Source organism: Homalodisca vitripennis, chromosome X, assembly GCF_021130785.1.
Source record: "Homalodisca vitripennis isolate AUS2020 chromosome X, UT_GWSS_2.1, whole genome shotgun sequence".
Lineage (NCBI taxonomy): Eukaryota > Metazoa > Arthropoda > Insecta > Hemiptera > Cicadellidae > Homalodisca > Homalodisca vitripennis.
Window position 1 is genome coordinate 22,936,030 of NC_060215.1, and position 24,965 is coordinate 22,960,994.

General features: G+C 31.7%; 1 protein-coding gene across 1 annotated transcript in view; it reads left to right on the forward strand.

Moving 5' to 3' along the window:
* The first annotated feature begins 2,333 nt into the window (after window positions 1-2,333).
* LOC124368773 (acyl-CoA-binding domain-containing protein 4) overlaps window positions 2,334-24,965 on the forward strand; it is a 55,178-nt gene continuing 32,546 nt past the window's right edge. The window contains exons 1-3 of the mRNA XM_046826126.1: window positions 2,334-2,521; window positions 14,625-14,818; window positions 24,762-24,924. Coding sequence (XP_046682082.1) covers window positions 2,461-2,521; window positions 14,625-14,818; window positions 24,762-24,924 — 418 coding nt within the window. The 5' untranslated portion in view covers window positions 2,334-2,460. The remainder of the gene's footprint in view (window positions 2,522-14,624; window positions 14,819-24,761; window positions 24,925-24,965) is intronic.

Below are 24,965 nucleotides of genomic sequence, written 5' to 3' on the forward strand. Positions count from 1 at the left end.
ACACGAATCAAGTAAACGTAGATTTATAAATTCTAGAATGGGCTTATACAATATTCTCTTCACAAAGATTACAAATATAGCATTTTGACAATTTTACATAATATAGTTCCAAAATATTAGTTACCTTTATTTTACAAATTAAACCATACAAAATATAATTAAAACCACGTATGCATGTTTAAATTACTTAAAATATAAACAAGACCTTTTGTATTGACGTCTGTTGTTTGCTAAAGATTTATTCATCTTCGAATGGCCTCTCGGAATAAAAATGTGTTAAGTACTGTTTTGTTTAGTGATTTTAAAATTTAAATACATTTGAAAATATATTATAAGTAACTTATATAAGCCCATCTTCAACATGTAAACCATTTGTATTTTGTAATAATTAAATTGCAATATTAACATTATATTGAACAGGAACCAAATTTAAACAAATACTAACGTGCAACGAATTTTACATTTTCTGATTTTTATGAAATCGTTTCTGTATATAGGTTACCTTCACATGAACTTAACAAAACAGAGAATTCAGGAATTATATATATATAATTTTTATTTTTAAATTTTTTTTTTTTATTTATTTTTAAAATTTATTTTTAAAAATATGTATATATATATACATGTATAATGCATGTGTGTGTGTGTGTGTGTGTGTGTGTGTGTGTATATATATATATATATATATATATATATTTCCTAACGGTTTAGTAGTTATGCTGGCTTAAAATTCCTGTATTGACAGGAATATTATTAGTTGATCAACAGACCAGTGTTCCGACTCACAACACACTCGACTTCCTCTTTGTGATTGTCTCCCTCCAAGTCTTGTCGGTGAAATTAGTCAGGTCAAGACAAGTTTCAGTTCTTGTTCTTCACTCAAGTAAGAACTACGATAAGATATGAAGAGCTCAAAGCTAAAAGGATGAGGATCCAAAATAACAAGTTTTGAGAAATCAAGACTTTAAGATTTAAAACTAAATTTAAAAATAATTAAAATAAAGAGCTCTTCATTTTTGTTACTAATTCATGCAGTACCTTACTGGGAACGTATATGTTATGTATTTGGGTTATAATTATAAATTTTAAAATTAAATATAGTAATTTTATTTTTTAATGCCACTAAATCTTCGGCTAAATGGATGAGGGTCCACTAACAAGTCTTGAAATGAAACAAACAAATACTGATAAGATAGACTATATTTTCAAAAATTGTTTACAGATCTGCTTATGTTGATTACCTACAAATTCAATAACAAGATTGTTTGTAATGGATACATTTAACAGTTTAAGCATATGGCAGTGTGTCAAAATATGATTGAGACTTTACAGAGCAAAATCTTTTTAAATGTTGAATATCATCGTATTTTGCTTCTTTTAAATGTAAAAGTCCACAATATGCAAGCTCTGGCAGGTGTAAACAGCCTTCTGGCAGGGAAACGTGTTACAACACTTTTAGACTTAGTAACAACACTTTCTTCATTTATGCCATTAAAAGACTGACGATGTAACATCATTCGAGGGTGATGGGAAACTATGCTTAGTTGCCGTACAGGTCGTGTTTTGAAAGGACAACTTTTTGCATATAAAGGAGAAAGAAATTTAGTCCAAGACTTAAAAATTTCCTGGTTGTCGCAAGAAAATCACTCTAAATGGAGTTGGTTTGGATCTGGAGTTTTCGATAACTTCGTTCCAATCGGAAGGAGTTTCGACCACAGATTTTTGATCAATCAATGCCATATTCCTGTCACACTCCAGGTATGAGTGGCCCCTGATTGGAAAAATCATTGTTATTTTTTTTAAGTCTCTTAGTATAGTGTACAATGTAGTGAAGCATACGGAAAACAACACAGTTTTTTTGTTTTGTCCTGCGCAGGAATCACAGAAAATTTTAAGTTCTTTTACTTGCAAGTCAAGGTGGTTTTTGCACAGTTTTCAATTGTTACAGAATTTTCGTTGTCAGACATTTTAAACTGCACAAAACACTAATGTACACTACAATTAACCTGAAGCTGTAAATAAACACGGGAATTCAAATTTCCAAAACACAAACAATCAGCAGATGGGCAACAAACAACAGCACTAAGAGCAGAGACCTCTGTGGTCAGCAATCTGAACTAGGTGGACTCTCATCCTTTTAGCCAGCATTTATAGCACCTTCATCCTTTTAGCCTAGAACACGTATTTTTCAAACCTCTATAGATTGTACACCTTCATCTTTTCAGCTTAGTTAGATACCATGCAATATTTTATAAGAAATAAAATACAAGAAATCAGTGTTAGCTCCAAAACGACAATTAATGGACCCTCATCCTTTTAGCTTTGAGCTCTTCATATTCTATCGCGATACAGTGTTGGTGAATTGTGATCAGTAGCCTTTTGCCATAGATTGACAGTTGTGTTGTGACATATTTGATAATAATAAGTTTTAATAGTGAATGCATTAATAATTCATCTATCATGTCGGTTCAAGAAAAGTTTGAAAAAGCTGTCAATGTGATTAAAAATTTACCCAAACATGGTACGTATTTCTTGTAGTTTCAAATTTGATGTAAACTGGTTTCACCTTTCACTTATAAACTATATTAATACATTTACATAAGCACTGAATTAGTTCATATAATATAGACCTATCAATTAATGTTGGCATTATTTGTCTGAGTTTTTTTATTATACAAAAACTATTATAGTAAACAGTTTTGTGTTTAATTTACTATGGGGGTAATGAACTTGAGATAAATTTGTGCTTTTGATAAGTTTTTATGTCAAAGTGTAAGTCTAAACAATATTACAAACTAGTATAATAGTAGTGTATGTGATAATACTAGCTGTCAATACATTAACTTTATATAGTCATCTCCTTTAGGCTACAGTAGCCTAGGCCTAGGCATACAGGGTATGGCAGGAGCCACAGCAGTATGTATTGAAAATATAAACTTTTTCTTCGGCTCTAGTATAATAAGTGACCACCAACACAATTGGATGATGATTATCAAATGATATGGAATCATTGATATTCATGACTATCCAAAGGACTGAAAGCAAAATGTTGGTCCAAATAACTTAATAGACATTTTAAAAAACAAAATGGTTTGTCTAGTATTCAATCTTAGAAATTAATGTAGCCTTTACACCAACAGCTGGTAATGGTGTTACTAGCAACAGCTGGTAATGATGTCACTAGTCTAAATAAAGAAAGTTGGCAATAATTAATTATGAATATCTATAGATTAAATGTTGTATTCAATAATAGTATTGATATTTCAAATTGGTAATCATCATCCGATTGTGTTTGGTGGCTACTTATTATAAAGTAGCCTTTCCTTGATTCAATCATAATTTTTCAATGGGTTTTATGGACAAATTTTCAAGAAAATTTTTTTTCTAGGCCCATGTGGAAACATACTTACATACTTTAGGTTATCTGGAGGCCTCTCTATCCCTATCTACTACGTGTTATTATGCATTATTGCTGCGGTATAATAAGCGGCCACCACAAAAATCGAATCAACTATCAATTAGAAATATCAAAACTTTTGAATATAAAACATTTAACCAATAGATACTCATAATTAATAATTGTCAGCTGTTTTTATTTTACAGGATAACAATATTTTATACAATCTTAAAAGCTTTTATAACGTAAGTTAGTTGGATATTATTTTTTGTTTAAAGTTTATTGTTGACGATGGAAGGTTTGACAGGATATACAGTTATGCAAGCTTAATTCCAAACTAATTTCAATCATGTATTTGGTATTTAAGTAATGGCTGCTAGAGATGGGAATAGGCTACTGTTATTTGTTAATAACCTATTACCAAAAGAACGTGGGCAGGTATGACATTCCAGTAACATGTTACCAGCTGATACACTCGAGGTAATAGCATCATGCTACGTGATCTGAACTTGAATTTACACTCTATTACTAGGGATTTTTTCTTGCCAGAAGTGCAGGGCCACCGAAACCCGCACTGAAGGCCATGGCCATTCTGATCGGTACTTTCCCTGCTTCAGATCACAGCCTGATCATCCAACGTGATCGGACGTCAGAGTAGTTGGCCGATCTAGGACGTGATATGAGGTTGGAAAAGTACCAATCGGAAATGCCCAAGGCCATCAGTGCGGCCTTCGGTGTCACCATGCACTTCTGGTGAAGACAGAAAGACATCTCTCGATATAGTACCCAAATTCAAGCTCAGATCACGTTAGAAATTGTAGAGGTTATCTTTAACCCTTCCGACGCCATAGATGGATATATTAGAATGTTAGACTTTGACCAAAACACCAAATACAATTATATATCCGATATTATAGATTATGTCTCTTGGAGAGTTTTTTAGTTCGCAAAAGGCCTTCGAAATGCCCAGTGCACTTCTGTACTTATCGCGGTTGCCAAGGAAGTATTTATAAACGACCTTCACTCTGCGGCAAGGGGGGGAGTGCCCTTTTTCTTACTCCGATCACCTGCTCGTCAGTTCTGCGTCTCCTACAGAGCCATAACCACAAACATATTCGTGGCGTGTATTACTGCTTTCTCTGTTGTCACGAATGCGTGTCTACTGCGTATCTTGTTATTATTCTTCATCGTGTTCCTAGTGTTGTAATTAGTCTGGAACAAGTTATCTTGTTTTATCATAAAATGTAATTATTTTTTTCAGTTTAATTACATTTTACAATGAAATTGAAATCTATTTGAAATAAACAGTTTTGTAAATAGTTCTTTTTTATTTTTATAAATAAATACGCTAGTTGTAAGTAAAATGCCCTGTTTTATACTTTTTGCTTTTACCTTTTATAATTTAGTTATAATAAAAATTAGCTTTGAACTTAAAGAAACAAAATTTTTTACTTGTCTTGGCGTTATAGGAAAGTTAATGGATTTATTAGTGGCGTGCGAAGGGTTAATAGTGGTACTACTAACATATTTATAATAACCTTAAGTATCTAAACCTACTTGTATTGTGAAATAGCATTCCATAACATAATATCTACATTCCTAGCTTCATTGCTTGCTGGGAATAGTCTCAGCAGTTACAGTTTACAGAGTAACCTAATTTTAGCAAGACGTTATGAGAATACTAAATTACTGTTACTGAAATAACAACGTGTTACTGGTACTCTATCCGGGTAATAGGTTACCACTGAACAACCCGGTTACTGACACTAGTATGTTATTAAACGCTCATCGCTAATGGCCACAATTTTTGTGCGTTGGCGATGTGCATGTGTTGTGTGTGTCATAAGGTATCGGACACATTTATCCTTCAAAATAGTAAAAAAGTAACTAAATGTTTTGTTTTTTACATTTTATAAATGTACATAACATAGATATTTTTTGTATTAATAATTAAAATATTCATTTTTAAGAAATAAATAGCTCAACTATACTGTAATTTGAAATACCTGTAACGTAATTTGGTTTCAGTATTTATATGAGTGATTCGATAATCATGAATATTGATGATTCGATCGTTGTTGTGTCCTGCTTATTATACTGCAGCCCACATTATAAGTAGGTTTAGATTAGGTTATCATAAATATGTCACTAGTTGTACCAAAGTTAACCTTTATGAGAGTTCACGTGGTCTGAGCTTGAATTTTCTTAGGTTTTTTTTTTTTTGTTATAAATGCGGCTGCAGTATAATAAGCCGCCATCACCACAATTGATTAGGAGTATCTAAACTATTGAATACAAATGCATTCTATAAGTATTTTTATTATATTTAATTGTTGTCAGGTCTTTTATAATAAACAATATTGTCCAAAATTAGTTCAAAGTAAAATCATTTATATGGTATTTGAGTAGTGGACCCAACTAAAATGGTGTTGAACATACAGTATTATTTGTGTCACAAGCTATCGGACACATGTATACATCAAAATTAACTAAATAAATAACAATGTAATAATAATAATGTAATAGTAACTAAATGTTACACTACTTTTTTTACATTTAATAAATAAGCCAGTATAACTTTTTATTCATCATTAAATTATTGCTTTTTTATATATAAAAACAATTTTAATATACTGTAATTTGAAATGCCTATACCGTATTTTGGTTTGTCATTTTTGGTTTCGGTAGTTTAGATAATCATAAATGTGGATGACTCGATTGTGGTGGTGGCTACTTATTATACTGCAGCCAGAAGTGCGAGCCACCAAAGCCCACATAATGGTCAAATGCATTTCTAATCAGTACTTTCCAGACCTCAGATCGCGTGCTAGATCATCTAACATGATCTGAAGTTGTAAAAGTACTGATTTGCAATGCCCTTGGTCATCAGTGCGGGCTTCAGCACCACCACTCACATCTGGCGATAAAAGAAAACATCCCTCAAGATAGTATCTAAATTTAAGCTCAGATCACGTGAGCGCTCGTCACTTTAACTTTTTCTATTTATAATACCTACATATGTATTTACCTACTTCTATTACGTAATAACAAATAGTAGATAGAGACAGCGTGGTTTCTGAATAATACCAAAGTACCAAACATGAAGTTTACTGACTAGGTACCAATCTGGTTTAAAACATTGTTTTATGGACAATTTTTAAATTTGTGTTTTTCAGTAGAACCATATTTATCACAGGCATTTGAATAAGGGTAGAATTATTGTTTAAATACAGGAAAATGACCATCCATAAACGAAAAAATGGTTCCTCAATATTTTAAAGTTTGGTCTCAATCTCATAATTAATTACCAGTTACTTTTGGCTACATTAAGTAATTTTTCCCATATCAGGATGACATATTGAGTCACTGTTTGAAATGATATGTCTCAAATTAAAAATCATGTGAAGCCTACTAGATGTTTCACTAAAAAAATATTTGACAGCACAGGCTATAGCAGCACCGAAGGTGTCATACTGATTGCCAGGGGTATTTGTGATCAGACCCTCTGTGGAAATTTGAGCTGTTACATGATAGCATTGGTTCTATCTCAAGGGATGTTTCTCGTTCATTGCCAGCAGTGCAGTGCATCATGTTAAGGTTTAAACCCCAGTAATTGTCCCTAGCAATTCCCTTGTTACCCATGATGTTTTCACATTGAGATATAGTCTATTTGTTCCTGAACATGTAGAATAGTATATTGGGTCAAATGAAAAGTATGAATCACAAAACCAAACAAGTAATTATATATGACATAATGGTTATGTGTGTTTGCATTAATTTTTTTCTGTCAAGCATACTGTTTCATGTTTAGATCCTCTAGAATTTTGATATTATTGATAGGTACTAACTTGAGAGATTCTGGGGTGCAAGGATAATTCAATCGGTCTAGTCTACTACAGGAGATGACTGTTGGGGTTTCCCTAGGTGTCGGAAGGTTCTTGCTAGTCTAGACATAAGGGTTTCCACCCCTGTCTTCTTTTACTGAAGAGACTGGTTCAGAGCTGGCTTCCCCCTCTTCTGAGGAGATATGACGAGATTAGTGCCCTAAATTCTTGAAAGATATTTTTCATTCATTGTCATTGTAGTATGTCTCTTTAACCTACAAAGATCCCCAAATTTTTATTTCAGTTGTTCAAACCATCTATAAATGATGGGGTTGCCACTTACTTGTGGATGACACTGTATTAACAGACTGCAATTAAATAAATATTATGAGTAGTTTTTAATGTATTTGGATGAACATGTTCTAAAAAACCTTTGGTGTGGCTAATCTGATTCTTTCTACTTATCTTGAATATTAAAATGTTATTCTTCCGAGGACATTTATGGAAAATTCTTGCCCAGACCAGTGAATATTGGTTGTTGTTTGAACAACAAAAATAAACAAATTCAGTCCATTGTCTCTAGGAATTCTGTCTTTTAATTAGACATTGATTTAAAAAATTAGTAGATATTACTCCATCTGACCTTCAAGACATGGTTGGTCTTGGCCTTCCCAGTCATTTTTATTAAACTGGTTATAGAAAGAGGTTGATTATTACCTGAACTCGTTCTGTAAACTGTAGCTTGTTTCTTGTTACAAGTGGATATGTGTCTATTCACCTCGTGACGTGAAGACACGATTATTACACACAGTGATTATTACTTATAACGTAATAAATCACTGCAATTGTGTTTTCAGTAGAACACCTTGTGTTCACTCTTCATTTCAAAAATGTTTACAGATACGTCATGATTTAATATTTATCATAAGTAGTCTGTAACATATTCTATAAATCTTGAACTTTGTTTGATCGTGTTTGATCAAGTTTATTGCTTTTCTCCTTATGTAAATGTTATTATTATGTAATAATTAATAAATAAAATTATTCTAAATATAAATAATATTGATTAACAAGGTTATTTCTTTTTCAGTATTTTATTAAAGGTAGGTACAGTAAAGTTATGAAATTTTGGATAAAAATTATAAAAGTGGTTAAATAGATTAGATTAATCTGTAAAGTTTCTTACTCTCTCAATTCACATGTCAAACATTCTTTTAGTCATAACTTGTAAATTTCCACCGATGTATTCATCTAGTTAGATTAAAAACCAACAAAATTATTAGGACATTAAACATTTGATTTAAATGTTTTGTCAACAATTATGACACACTTATAATTAAAAAAAAGGTTTTGACCAACTAAATTATTTTATGAATATAAGTTACAATCACTGATATTAGATGCAAGTGAATATCAGATAAGTACCACCCACCCGCTGTCTCTCACTCACTAGTAAACCAATTGCATTTTATCAGGGGTGTTCCCAGTTTTAATAACGGGTGGAAGTGAGCAATGAGAATGTATCATTCCTGAAGCAGATTATATTTTGTTGCAGTTTTCAAAACAAAACCTTTATGAAATTTAAGAAATCATGTATTAATGAGATTATGAGTAAAAGTCTACCCTTGTCAGTGGATTCTATTCTTTTTCTCTGATGGTTTGGATCCTCCTGAAAACACCTCCGATATTGTTCTGTTATATACACAATACACTTGAGTGTTAATATAAGTCATAAGGACTGATATTTCCTAAAAAAAGTGCAATGGATGTTACTGTTTCATTCGTTACATACACAGTATTAGTTTCAATTCAAATATTTTTCTGTCGTATTATTTACATAAACATTGACAAAGTCATAATACGTCTCATTAGCTAAGTCAAATTAAAATGTATAACTAATCAATTACATTATTCTTAACTTAGATTAAATAACTAAATAGATAAACAATATATCACAAAATGGAGTTAAAACAAATCCAGAGTTCCAGCATCAAATAATGGCAATTCTTTTTTATATTTACATTGACTCAGAAGTTTTTAAATAGGGCATGAGATTGATTCTTGAGAACTGTATTCATCTCTTAAAAGTGAGAACATTCTGTAAGATTATACTGTCATCACCTCAATCACTTGATACTATTTATTGATATTATTTTTGTATTATCTTTTTTATTTATTAATTACATGAACATTAAGAACAGTAATTTTTCAAATTACAATAAGTAGAAACGAGGAGTTTTGTTCATAGAGTCCAGGAATTCTTCAGGAGTGTACACAGGATTCTTCAGCAGGATTTCTTCATGTGAGCTCTTCAGTCTTTTTCCAGTCAGGTTCCAGATTGTGGTCTGGAAGGAGGTTTTCAGCTCTTTGTCTATGTAAGATGGTTTTTCCGTAGAGGGCTGTACTATGTTGATATAGGATGAATCCGGAAGCGTGGCATGTGGGATACCTAGGGTTTAATAGGCTTGTAGACTGCTTTGCTGAGACTCCGGGTCCGCTATGGTCCTAACTGCCTTCTTTTGTAGTACTAGTACTCTTTTGAGATTCTATTAGAGCGTGATAGGCCCTTCCAGAGTGCTGACCCATTTAATGTGTTTAACAACATAGACGCCAGTGCTGATTTTATTACAGATGTTGTTTACATAACCTGCACATGTGTTCTTTGTCTAGAGTTATTCTTAGGAACCTAATCTGATCAGCCACTGTTATATTGGGGGTACAAGATGGCAGAACTTTTTCCCTGCTAAAATGTACTTGTGTTGTTTTCTTACGGTTTATCGCCAGATCATTTTGTTTACTGTAGGCTATGGTTTTTTGTAGAGATGCAATAGATCTGTCATACAATTCTCGAGTTAAGACTTTTTTAAAGGAGAGTTGTGTCGTCTGCACACATTATGCAACTAGTATTGTAGTTTTGAATTAGAGCTGGGAAGTTGTTAGTCGACAAAGTGAATAGAATGGGTCTCAGCATAGATTCCTGAGAAACTCCTTTTGTGAGTGGTTGAGGATCTGATCTGAACGTGGTAGTGAGACCAAATGTAGTATGATGGATACCTACAATGTGGGATCTCCCTATTAGATTGCTAACAAACCATTTGTTTCCTAGGCTTCTTACTTCCAATGTTGACAGTATTTTTTAGAGATGAGTTGCTATAGTCTACAAAAAGGCTGTTACAAATGGTCCTTCATCTATGCTGTCAATTATAGAGTCAACAAGGCTTATGATGGCAGAAACAGTTGATTTTCCCTTTTGGAATCTGTGCTGACAGTCAGTAATTAAAGTTTGTTGTTTGAGGTGGGTTGTCTATTAACCAATTATTATTTTAGTACAATTTTTTTCCATAATTTTTGAAATGAATGATATATATCTGTAACTTTTTGGGTCTGTTTTTGGTCCTTTTTTTGTGCTTGGTATATACCTTGGAGACTTTTAGCTTGGTTGGGAACTTCTCTAAGTAGAAAGATTTATTTATGACATATGCAAGAGGGGAGGTTCATTCATCTGAACAATGCTTTATGGTTTTTGAGGTTTATGAAGAGCAGAGATTTCAGCTAGTCAAGGTTTCTCCTACTCATTTGTCGCCTTAGAGTATATGCAGTGGTTTGATTTTTTTCTGAAAACCAGACTGCACGTTTGAGCTGTATGGATAGCCCAGTTTGTAAGATTGTTGTACTAAGGTTATGATCTGGTATATTAGTACATAATGCAGTCAATTGATGTACTTGTGTCAGATGTAATGTGAGTTAGTGGAAGTGGAAGCCTTCTCATGTTTTGTGTTGCCAGCTTATTTTCAAGCATCAGACAGTCATGGTTATTACGTTTTAATCTATCATTGTTTATGTCTTCTATAAAAATTAATGACTTATTATGAGCTTAACAATTGCCCAGGGTGTTCAATAGGATGTCCAAGTTTGAATGTTTACACTAGGGGGATAGTAAACACTAAAGAGTCAAAGATGCTTTCCTTTAATTGTAATGTGAACAACTTCCGCCTCAAATAATTTTTATATGCAGTGGTTAGTTATGTTAATTGCCTCTGTATTGATTTGGTGGTTAGGTTTGTTTTTAGTAACTAGGATGCAAAATTTCATTAGTTTTGTAACCTAAAAGGAAAAGTTGCAGCGAGCTGGGTATTTCCCAAGGTATTTCAGCTTTGAGAAGTTTCATATTTCGATTGTATAGTGTTAACTCAGAAAGTGAGTAGATCTCAAAAGATGTGGAGACGTGGTTTAGCCACGGTTTCACTGTCGCCAACACTTTAAGGCACGAAGCATTTGAGTTTTCAAAATTCGTATCCCAGGAACGTGTACAACTGATGGACGCATTTTATTAGTACGCCTGTATTGTGGCACAAATTTAAGCAGCAAAGCAGATTACTCGAATTATCAATCGCTCAAGGAAATGATGGAAAAAATAAGTTTATTTACCTAAAAAATAATATAATTAACATGTGATTACTCGTTACGGGTCACGCTTGTCAGTAGATCCATATCTGAAATTTAAGGAAATCTAAATTTATTTTAGACAGGACTGATTTCACAGCAGTCCCTGTCCCCCTAATAAAAAAAGGGTTGTTTAATAAAAAACTATTTAATTTACTCTCAATTTATGTTTATTTGATATATTAATATAAAATTGGTTCAGAGTTTCCATGTAAAGAGTAAGATTTATTATTTTGAGTTGATGGAATATGACAGCTGCTACATTTCGTTAGTTATATTCTTTTTTTCCATACTTTTGAATTCTTTACTGGATAAATTGACACATTCACAATGAAACCACTGTTTGTAGTTTCTAGTGCACAAAATACTTTTGTGTTTCCACTCTTATTGTTGAAGTGCCACATGGATATTTTGCTATTATAATCCGCTATTGTAGAATAAACGCACATTGATGAATGAAGACTTGTGAGAAGTTCCTGTTTAATAATAATGTGATTGTTGGCTCCTATTTATAATATAGGAAGGCTGAGGAAAGATCCGTGTGATGAGATTTTAATGATCCAGTAGAGCCTTGTCTGGAAAGTATCTGACCTCCAGCTACATCCTGCGTTTGAGCAAGTTAGTGTCCTAGACAGGTATTTACTGTGAGGGGAACCATTAGTGTTGGTGCTCTAGGAGTTGATTTACTGTCTCAGCCCCTGTCTCATCGCATCTGGACATCCTATTGTCGCATTATTTTGTCAGGACATGTTTATGAACGATTTATATTAAGTTTTGCTTGAAATTGGGTTATTCTCCATCCAGAATTATTATTATGTTGATTAGAAGGTCCTTTTTGATGGGTCTTTAGAGGATACATAATTAATAGAATAGTTTAGACTTGTAACTATTTGAAATCCATAAAACTTTGAACATTTATGTGTGGCAATGAATGAAGTTGATTGTTATTTATGAGAAATTATTTCTAAACTATTCAGAATGTAGTGCAAGTAGGGCTTGTAACAAAGAACAACCCGGCTATTGATTAGTGCTGAATTATTCACCCATCGAGAACAGAATGATTCATTCATACATCCAATCGATTGGTTCATCCATCCATAAAACTTCAGAAACAGAAACAACCAATAAATGAATCAGTTGACAAGTAACAACCAAATTAATAGTTTTTTTTTTATTTATTGAAACCCACCACTGATAATGCTAGAAGAAGATAGGGTTGTGAAGGTGAGTATTTTGAAAGAGAATTGTTCACCTTTCCTTTAGAGTGGTTTATTTATCCTCAGGTTACAGGACGAGATTGGACATTTTTCCATACAAAACACAAATTAACAGTTATGATATGTAGATGGCTTAGCCTGTAGCTTATAAGTATTTTCATTAAATCCGTCCGTGATAAGAATATCACAGCTTTAAGAATTCCTTGGAATGAATGATGACTCCTTTTTGGGCTTTATGAACTTTTAGCAAATTATTGTGTGGTAAAAAATTGACCAACATCTCTGTAACTATGGTACATGACACCATCTTTTCTCATGTAATACACATAGGCCTTTGTCCAGATTCGACCAATTTCATATTTCTTACAATTCACATTAATGATTACACTCTCCTAATTCAGAGAGATTATTTTATCTTAGGAACATAAGTACTTAATCAGTATTATAGTTAATTTGGTTTGATTTATTAAGAATGAGAAAGATATTCAAAACCTTTGGAATTTTTGAGTATTCAAGTATACAATGGCATATGAAAAGAGAGGTGCTGGGATCCCCTATAAAAAATGTAGAAATGTTAAAAACAAATAAAGTATTTTTGTCAATGAAAGTAGGTAAAAAAAGTGTTAAATTTGATCTTTTATTGTTTATTAAATTAATTTATTTGATTTTCAAAGAAAATTTCAGTTTCAATTTCGAAAAGTCGAAAACTTCAATTACAGTCCAATTACAATGTGTAGTTGTCATCATACAACACTTAGAAAACATTTCCTCCCTTAATCATAAACTGTCAGACTGTAATTAAGGTTGTAGGGTCATTCCATGTCAAACAAACAAGACACTCACCCTGACCATTTCAGATTTGGTTGAAACTTTGTGTATTTATACTCTCCTGTGATCCTGAACTAAAATATAAAAAATTAAAAAAACACTGCATTTTGTAATATTTGAAAATTTATAATTAAATTACTATGAGGGGTAGAAAAAACTATATTTTAGTCCAGGATCTCAGAGAGTTAAAGACACCAAGTTTCAGCCAAATCTAGTTGTAAAGTTGAAAAGTATTTTTTATTGGTTGATTTGACATGGAATTACCCTGTAGAGTTAGTCAATATAAATTGCTTTGAGTTTCAAAAGAAGTATTGTTTGCAAGACAGGGTTCATGGCTTTCTGAAATGATATTTAAAGCGTCAAACCAGCTATTAAGGGGGAGGAGATTGGTTTGAATAATTAATTACATGAAGATTACACACTAATCATAAAAATTAGTGGTGAGCGTGGTCGTGGCTCGTGACATACTTACTCTCCACAATATGGCTGGCTTGCTCTCTTTGTGACTTTGTATACTTGAACACGTGCTTGTCACTTTCTTTGTGTGTATTTGCACAAATTCTTGCTGCTTTCTTCTTGAGTTTGTATACTTGAACACATGTGTTTTTGTTTTTTTTTTTTTCTTTTTAGATTTGTACAAGGACATTTTGATAAGGCCGTTCAAATTGAGGTGTTTAAAAATACTGGTGTATACCAAGGTGTAATTTCCTCCAAGAAGTGTGATTAATTCAAAATAACTTTGATTGACACAAGTTTTGTGATCCTTCTGACTTGTCGCTTTCTTTGTATAAGTTTACAGATTTTACAAATACTTTGTTTTCTTCCCACATGTCCATTAATTGTCCAGTACAGATACAGCTATAATGCTATGGCTATGGAGCGTAACACTTGATGAGACTGTTCTACATGTTGCAGGTTCCTACCAGCCCTCTAATGAATTACAACTGAGGTTCTATGCTTACTATAAACAAGCGACTGAGGGATTCAACTACCACCCACGGCCCAGCTTCTGGGAGGTGGTCAAGCGTGCTAAGTGGGATGCCTGGTCCAAGCTGGGCAACATGAGTAAAGAGGAGGCGATGATCCACTACGTAGAGGAACTGCGCAAGGTAAGAATTGTGCTACTCACTGTTACTCTTTGCCACTTCTCTTGGAGTTTACTAAAACTGGTGAAGAGAAAATAACTGATTTTTATGTAATCCTCTTAACACCATTCAATTTTAGGGTGTGTATGAACCTGGAAAGGTCTTAGAGTTCTGTTAGTCACAACATTTATACTGTGACTAGGGATTTAGCGACACTATTTCCCATTTCAAAGCACGTGCCGGGAGCCAATAAAAAAGCTTTTGTTTCATCCAACTGTAGTTTTTTTATCTAATTGTAAGTACATTAATGTCAGACAAATCCAAAAATTGGAGGATTTAATTCATATGTAATACTTTTATTTTATAATGATCCATTTTTCATTTTCATTAACTATAGAATACATTTTTTATTAATGTAAAAATGTTTGGTTGACGAAAAGGGTTTTTTATAGAGAAAAATTTTTTTGTGAAAAGTGGATATTATATTTCCGAGGCACTGCATCGTGAGGGAGAGAAGGAAGAAATAAAATAAGAGAGAGGCCTTCAAGTTGTATATTACTCCAATAACTCCTACTGTTCTTAGCTATAAAGGGTTAAAATGAAAATAAAAAAATTAAGGAAAATGAAAAAAGAAAGAAAACTATTGATACAATATTTGTTTATGTAAACATTTTACATTTTCATATATATCAAATACTTTCTTCAACTTCACTTATTTTTATAATAGGTGAAGTATTGGAGCAATTATTTTTGCTGCATTGTAAACATGCTACACTAAAGTGTACCATGCCACATTTCTGGCATCCATACGCAACTCCATATCCCGCTTTATAATAATTACAAAATAACATTTGCAATAGATTATCCTGAGCAGGTAACTGATCCATTGTTATTGGAATATTTCCATCCCCAACTTTTTCAATAACTACATCATTTCCTAGCAATATCTGGATTTTCAGGTACACTCTTTTTAATTGTCCAAATGCGGCATCAGATATAGGAGGCAATGATGACATAAGAACACTGGTATTTTTGGCAGTCGCTTTTATGAAAGTATTGAAACTGAACATATTCAAATCTTTAGTGTTTGTTGAAGCTGCATATAAACCCAAAATACATGCTATACCCACTTGAAATATATTATTGGGGTCTTCATTGATATTTTAAAATACTTATGCTAATTTATGTAAATCATTTCGTTTCTCAAAATTTCTAGCGAACTTAATTTTTCCTTTATTGAAAAACACAGAAGTAGTATCACAATCCGTGAAAGCATGTAAAAAAGAATATGTTCTTTACATTTTAGTAGCAGTTTTTATACTTTTAGATGAAAATATTTTCTGTTGAACTTTACCTCGAGATGGCTTTAGAAAATATATATATTTTAAGATCTACTTCTACCAATGCCGTTAATAACACCAAGACATGAATATCTTCTGAAATTATAACAACATGGTTTGATTTCAAATTAATAGTTGCATCAACAATTAATTTGTCAGCATCGCTTTCCGCTTGGCATTTAAAGATACTGTTGTTGGCTAATTTCATTCTCAACATTTCTATCAAGCAACTTTTATTTTTTATTGTACGACAAAAATATAGAGTAAGTGGATATTGTGCCAATTCATATAATTTTTAAGTTCTTAGTTGGATCGCAGCAGTGGATCAACAGGAATAACACCGTAATGAATTTTAATTTTGTTATTTTTAGCCATTAGAGAATTAATTTATTTTATTTTTTTCTTAATAATTTCAATTCCCATAGATTTTCTCCCTCTGTTTTCTTCATTACTTTCAACCTTCTTCAAAATCAATGAAGAATTTATCTCTTTACCTCCAGAAATTCCTCTAGCAATAGACATAATAGCATCGGTATCAGGAAAAGGATTCTGTTTAATGAAGTCCACCAATACTTTTACATCAGTATTATCCCTTTCTATTCTAGCAAATGTTGAATCAGTGTGTTGATGACTTATATTGAAAGATATATCACAAAAATGTCCTATGGCTTCAATAATATCATGGCGATAAATAACTCCCCTGACCCATTTATATACTACACTTTCAGTGGCACCACGTTTAAAAGGACCTCTTTAGACACTCATTCCTTTCATCACTTACAGTACCAGAAAAATTTTTCCAAACATCTAGATGTGAAATATCCTTCTGTAACTTTTTTAAACTCTGTAGGGTCCATCTTATACTTTAATTCTTTCATATCTTGCAGATAAACTTGTGCAGCCTTAGCATAGGGAAAATGCCCTGATGCATGAAATAATAGAATCGTTAGCTCAATACTATATTAATGCATGTATGTATACTAACCTCCCATTTGATCCGCAGAAATTAAGTCCTTCAATATTGTAACCATTTGAAAATAGGTAATCCACAGTTTTGACATTTTATTTTCATTTTCAAGCTCAACTAACCTTGTTTACAACATTTTTGCAATTGTTTGAAATCCTTGGTTTTCTGTTATTACAGTATTGTTGAACATTTCAAAAATCATTGAGTTATCTTCATCATTCAATACATTTACAAAATTGTGCTCTACAAGATTCTCAAAAATCAATTTTGATAAAGCCTATACGCACGTACAGATGTTATGAGATCAATTGAATTTTTTTTTAATGTATACATTTTTAAATATTGCGTAGTGACACTATTTTACGCATTACATCAATTTTTTACCATAAAAATAAAATATTTTTGATTTAGGGTATATTGCCCCCTTAACCCTTTGGTGTGATTTGATGTTGTATGGACGCAGCACCTCACAACTGTATTATGCGCTGCATTGTTGTTTGTGGTTCATATAACACCAGCCATCAATCTATCATCTGGTTCTATTTTGCAGAAAAATCCTGAACTATTTTGACCAAGTAATAATGTGAGAACGTTGTGGATAGAACAAAGAACATTTGTTGCTGTTCTGGTTTTTTCTCGTTAATTTTTGTGTCTGAACATTTACGATATTCAACAGGCTGTTGTCAGCTGACTGCAGTAATGGTGGCGTGAGTAAACAAAGCGGCGTAACTTGTTTACCGGGACATATTTGCTTGTGTTTTACGTTAGCAGATTTGATTGTTCGTTAGAAAAGTGTTGATTGTAATACATGATTTTAATGGTATAATAGTTGTAAAAATTACATCACGGGATAGTGAAATTTACCGCTGGATGGGCTATGATTCTGACAATAGTGTTAGTGTTGATATTGACTATGCTCAATTACTAGGAACACCAAATTGTGAGGCAAGTGATGAAGATGGCAATTTTGGCTACCCTTCATCTAGGCCTACAGGTAATCAAGTACTTGTACTTATGGATCTTCATGATGACAATGTTAGTGAACATGAGTTTTTACTACCTAGGTACCAGATTTGTTCCAAAAAAAGTAATGCCAAGTTATCATGTACACTGTAAGTACCGCGTCACAGATTAAAGATGTAATAAAAAAAATATCCATTAACCATCACAGTTCTGTAACTTAGAATGTATTTAATATTCCACTAAAATTCCTAGTAGGCAAATGTCAGAAGCTGCAGAGTAGGATTAATTATTGTCAGATTAAAAGAAAATCATTTTAGACATTTTTAGGAATCTGCTTTTTAAAGTATCTTGTTTGTTTCCAATGTGAACTAGTTTCTAAGTCTTTAATGTTTTAATTCTCAGTTAATTTAATTTCTTTTAGGTTAAACAAATTTTGGCTCTTATAATATTGTTATTAATGCGATGCTCTTTGTTTATTTCCATGTATTTCTCCTAAATGCATTCATTTTAACTGACATAATAGTTAGAAATGTTTGTAATACATTTTAAATATTTTTTATTAGTAACATTGAAATGTAGGTAATATGTCAGAGTATACATTATTTTCATAATGTTAAAATGTGAATGATTACCACACTAATTCAAGAATGTTTGCATACATGGAGAATGTTACAAGTGCCCATGTATTGTTTCACCACTTTCTTACTGAATATGTACATGTACATTTTTCATTCAAAAAACTAATTTTCTGATTTTTTATTTTCAGATATAAGATTTCTGTTGGCATTTCTTTTTTTTTTGAGGGGAGAGAAAAACTAATGAGATTTATTAGTTTTTTAGTTCAAATTATTTTTTGTCTATAACATCAATGTCCTGTTTTTTTCTGTGGATTATATCATTTAAAAAAATGTAAATTAAAATTTAACAATCATTTTATACATTGAACAAAAATGATTATATGAAAATTAAACTAACCCCTCTTATTTTAACACTAAATTGGAAAACTATAAGAATGTATCATCTTATGTTCTGGTTAAATAAATATAAGCGTATCTGAAACTTGTCAGCAAAGAAAGCCATTTGAATTGTTACATTAATGTTCAAATTTTGTATCCCCAAAAATAATAAAATTTAACATCTGCAATGATTTTATAGTGGAAAATGTTAGCATATGAGAAATCAATTTTATGTTTTTCATTAGATAACTTCAATGTTAACCTTTTAAGGACCCCGTGTGAATATCCCCAAGCTACAGCGACCAAGTGTTATCAAAAGTATATGTATACAAGTAACTACATAAATAAATTTATATCTCAGATTTTTATTAGCTCTACATTTACTACTATTTCTGAACTATATTTTATCTTTGTTATATATTGTGATTTCACAATTTACTGCTTTATTAAGTTTAGATTTTATTGCTTTAAAATTTGATTGATATTCAATTAAAATTTTAAATACTATAAATTACAATATAAAGGTTAGAACATGTTAACATTCATGGCTAAAAATGTAAATCTTTTTTTAAACAGTGTAGTTTCCATAATAACCGTTTTGTCAAGAGCAAAACGTTTTGTTGTTTTGAGTTGTTGTATGGTGTGTGAACCATGTCTACTGTGGAGGTTGTGATAAGATGGGCACTTGATGACCTCAGGCACCAAGGTCAATTGACCCTGGACAAACAACTTGATTACCTGACCCTCATTGGGAGAAAGCACACATCAGACTGGTCTCAAGGTCGTATGTGCCTGTGCTCTTACTCCATACAGGCTATTTTCTCTGTTGCAAGGCAACTGGTTTATCACTAGATTATCAGTAATCAGTACTTTATTTGTCTTTAGGCCAGTTGGCAATTGACATCGTCAAAAAATACATATACAATACTAGTGACAAACATATTTCCTTAACAAGTATCCACAGTAAGGTCAATTAAGTTTTATTACAATTTTAAATTCAATTGAGTGAGATCATAAAATTTTACATTTCACAGAAAAATCGGTTAGATAAAACAATAAGCAAATAAATAACAAAATAATTAAAAAATGCAACAACATTTATTAAAATCAACAATAACTAGAATAGACTTAGAAAAATAATAAAAACTATAAGGTGTTAAATAACAGGACTCCAAAAAAAAGATTAAAACTCACAATATATGGGTTGTTTGCCCAAATATGAGATAAATGTGTGATAAGATATTAAGGCATTGTTCAATAAGAGCTTATAACACAAAATATTTACCAACTAAATATACTTATACTTCAGAAAGTCAAAGTTTACAAATCTGAACAAATATTATGAGAAACGTGAATTTTACAACATTTGATTTGCTGTTTGTATGTTTGTCTGTATGCATTTTAAATTTAAACTAAACGCTACTTTCAGTTAAGTTTAAGTTAAAACTAAAATTGTTCTGAATATTTTCAAAATTTATACAGTTGTAAATTGTTGTTCATGTTATGAAGTACAATATACTGCATCACTAAAAGGCGTGCTACAGTAAATGTATTGAATATAGTTGTAATATTACTATTATAATCAAGGAAACATCAACTGAATAAATTAGATGACAGTGGTAGTAACATACAGCTTACCCAACTTAGAAATTGTTGAAACTGTTGTATTTGTTGAAATTGTTGTAGAACTTTGAATGATTAGTAGTGGCTTTGTTTTTTATTTATCATGCACAAATTCAAGTTTATTTTTATGTAAGAATTTTAAGGACCTAAAAAAGGAAAACAGTAATACAAAGCAGTTTGTTATGTATATTTATCAGATTTACTTTTTTGTAATTTGTTGTAATTTACTGTCCCCTTGACAAAATTCCAGTATCAGGTAAACCTAAGGGAATTTTCCTAGGTGTTTATGAATTTTAAGGTCTAAAATGTGTATGTACTCTTTGTTTATTAAAGAAAAAGTGACAAGTGTGAGGAATGCTCATGTATTTTCCCAGTAGATAAGTTTACAACTGAAATTCCAGCACACTTTGTAATAGTTACAAGGCTTTGGTGGAAGGATAACTACTGTTCCTTGGATAGTTTAACTCTCGAGCTGATGAGGCTATTTGCTCTCTAACTGCATGTATTGAAGTTAATTTTAAGCTTTTCATAAAACTAGCACCTATAACTCAATTGTTAATAAAATCTGAATTATAAAAAGTTTTGTAAAGTGATGTATTTTTCCCCATCCATCCTCTTAGAAGAATGTTTTTCTAATTTGTTTTCCATAACTTATAAACCAATGAGAATATTTGTAATGTGTTTATTAATGTTTCTTGGAAAAGTTATGTAACTGTAAGCTACACCACATCATATCATATATCTGTACATGATACTTTTTATGTTTACATGTTTCATGCTGCTCATTAGCCGGGAGCAGCAATCATGTCATAGTTGAGAGGTAACAGTTGATTGTTGCTCCGGGCTTGTGCAAGCATATCTTTAAAGTGTGCTCGAGTATGCGGTGACAGATTTTCGTTGAAAAAAGTACCATTGGAATTGTTATAAATATTTGTTATCTTGTAAATTTGTTATAACTGATGTAATACAGCTAATGCCTATCAAAAGTCAAAACGTTTGCTGCCCCCGGCTTGTGCAAGCGCACATTTAAAGTGGCTGTACACCACTGTTACACTTTCAGTTGACCTTCAACATTTGTAGTCAACAGATAAACGTCTAATTGTTGTTTAATGGGGTTTCTCCCTCCTCTGCGTGTTATAGTGTCAAGTTTTTGAGAAGTATAAAAATAGGCTTCTGCCATGTATGTTAAAAATTAAATTAATTAAAAATAATCTGAGAGTTACTGTCATAAATTTGAAATACTCCAATTTGATTATAATGTTAATTTTATGTGGATCCATGATGAGTGCATTCTCCAGTCAAGGAACTCGTGAGTGGTGTAGAAGGGCTACTGATAAACAAGTTTGCAGAGAGTAAATTGCTAAGAGTAAAGTTGTGTCTATCTCTTGAATTGTAGCAGTGATGATCTTTAATTTTGAATTCTCTTGTTGTGGTGGTATGTGGGATTTATTCAAGTATGTAGAGAGCTATTGTATTGTACTGTTGTGCTCGGTTTCCTTCAGCCGTCCTGTGTCCTAAGTTTGGAGACCTTTTGTGTGTTATTCCTCTCCAAATTAATATTATGTGTTTAAAATGGAATTCATACATCATATTATAAGTTAACACTAACACTTAAGAAGTATGAATTTTAAACAACTCCCTGATATTGTGAGTGGTCTGTTGTTGGAAATTAGCCATCTAGCTTTTACAAAAACAATGAGCATAAAACATGTATTTTTTAGGAACAAAATATTTTTTGTATGCAAACTAAGAGACAATAGAAATAACTATTACGAGTCTTATTATTGTTTCCTGCATGAAATTACACTGCAACCTTGAAACCTTTGCTAGGTATAATCCAAAGTTCATTAGGTACGTAATATGAAGTAATGTTCTGAGATAGGAGCAGGTTAATTCAATGCCAGTAGGAGTAGTAGTTCTCAAACAAGACGTTTCCGTTCCCCTCAGTTTCATTTGTCTGACCATTGAATCTTTCCTAGTTCACCTGATGAGACGTAACTATTGGCTAATTGGCATGTATCCTACAATAGCTGTCTAACATTGTATACTGTGTGATTCAGGAAGTCTTCCAATTAGAGTTTTACTCTGGTTTAATAAACCTTATTTAGAATGTCTCTGTAATTGAGGTAATTGTGTGCTTAGGGATTTTAAAATGACAAAGCTTGCGGCTTAAGAAATTATTTAAGGGTAAGATTAGATATTTTCTCAAGCAAACATTAGTATCCTTTTTGTAATCATAAAAATGTATATTTTTCATTTTTATAACATTGTACAACTTTTACTTTTTATAAGTCTTGTCTAGAAATTAATCAAATTTGACAACATTCTGTTTTTACATGTCTAAATACCTAGCCCTAGGTACTGATAGACATATTTGTTCTATTGTATAGGTTTCTCTCATTCTTCTCATATATAGTAAACTTTAAGGTTTTTTCATAGAAACATAAAAATAATCAACTGTGTAGTACCGCTCCCCTGATAAAGGTTAAAGTTACATTATATTAATTATATAGCTATATCCGTACTTTCACACATGCAAACCCTTGATAATTTATACTAATTATATATTGAGTGGAATTAATTCAGATAAAAGAGGAAGTTGACTTTTACTGATTGATACAATAAAGTACTGGTCATACTGTAATGATGAAAAAGCTGAAAAACACAACTAATAAAGTGAGGTCATTGGTTCTTAAGCTCCTTTGGGGGGGGGGGGGGTGAGCAGCACAAAACTTCTGTTGATGAAAACATGTCCCTGTGCATTCTGCTGATAAAGTTTGACACTAGTCAGAATCAAGGCAAATTTACAGAGATTGCATTTTATTGATGTTAATTGAAGTTCACTTTATGAAGTATGCCTAAAATTCTTAACAGCATCCTACATGTATATCATTTGTTGTAAAACATTGTCTAGATATTATATTTAACAGTGAAACTAAATTGAAAGTGTTTAATCCATTTCAATCCTAAATTGATTTCTGTAATGGTGCCTGTTTATTATTAAAGAACGTTTGAAGATAAAATCTAGAAAGAACTAATTCCTAGTCAATTGTAAGTTAATAAGTATGACATGGTCTAACGAGGTCTATCTATCCAATTGCAACACAATAAAATAAGTGTCTTATCACCAATGAATGTGTGTAAATGAAAAGTCACCAATATCTTTGTTAATGTGTAGTAAAACATTGTTATTCATTGTTATTGTGCAAGTAAATAATTAATTTAGATGATATATACTATTAAAAGAGAATTACAAATCTTCAATGACACAAATTGGTCAAAAATAAAATGTCAATATAAAAATGTATTTAAATAATAAGATTATCAATAAAAAAATTGTTTTGTCAAAACAATGATTTAGAATAAGACTGTGCAGTTAATCTTTACAATTTATCCATTTTAACACCTCATAATATGGAGTACATAGATATTTTTATTCAGAGATAAGAATAGTCAATAGTCAAACGTCTTTATTAATGAATCATGTACATTGGTGGTACAGTGAATAGTGTCAAAATAAAATATAAACTAAAACAAAAAATAATACATACTACATACAGAAATGTTGTGTAACCACAGCTAACTATGGAAGGTGGAAAACTCATCTAATGAATAAACTGCTAAATGTATTATATATTCTTTGAGCATTTTCTTAAATTTTGACCAATCATTCTCTTTTTTAATATTTTCAGGAACATATTTTTAAAATGTGTTACCTGCATATGAGGGCTTTTTCTCGAAAAATTTTAACCTGTGAGGCTGAACTATCTCACTTCTCCTCTTAAAATTATAAGAGTGGGATAATGGTATTGATTTTGCCTCTAGTTCTTGTTTTTTGGCAATAAGAATTGTTTCAAATATATATTAACCAAAAACTAAAAATTTTTAATTTCTTTAAATGTTCTCTGGCCGAATCATCACGTTTCAGCTTAAGCATAATTCTTCTAATGGCCCTTTTTTGTTGCTTCAAAATGCTATCCATATAAACACACACCATATATATATATATATATATATATATATATATATATATATATTTTGTGGTCTATGTATGTAATTCAATTACATACATAGTTGCAAAACTTGTTTGTGTTATAATACAATACGGAATATTGCAGATTGTGGAGACAATGTCTTACACCGATAATGTAGCAAATTTCCTCAACTCTTTGGACGACTTTTATGAGAACGTCCCTGTCGAAGACTTGGAGATGCTGATGGGCCCCATCATTCAACAAATAAGATCACGGCCAAACTCTCCTCTTAGCGGATCACCCTTGGGTAATAATTTATTAAGATATAATAATAAACTTCCTATTATT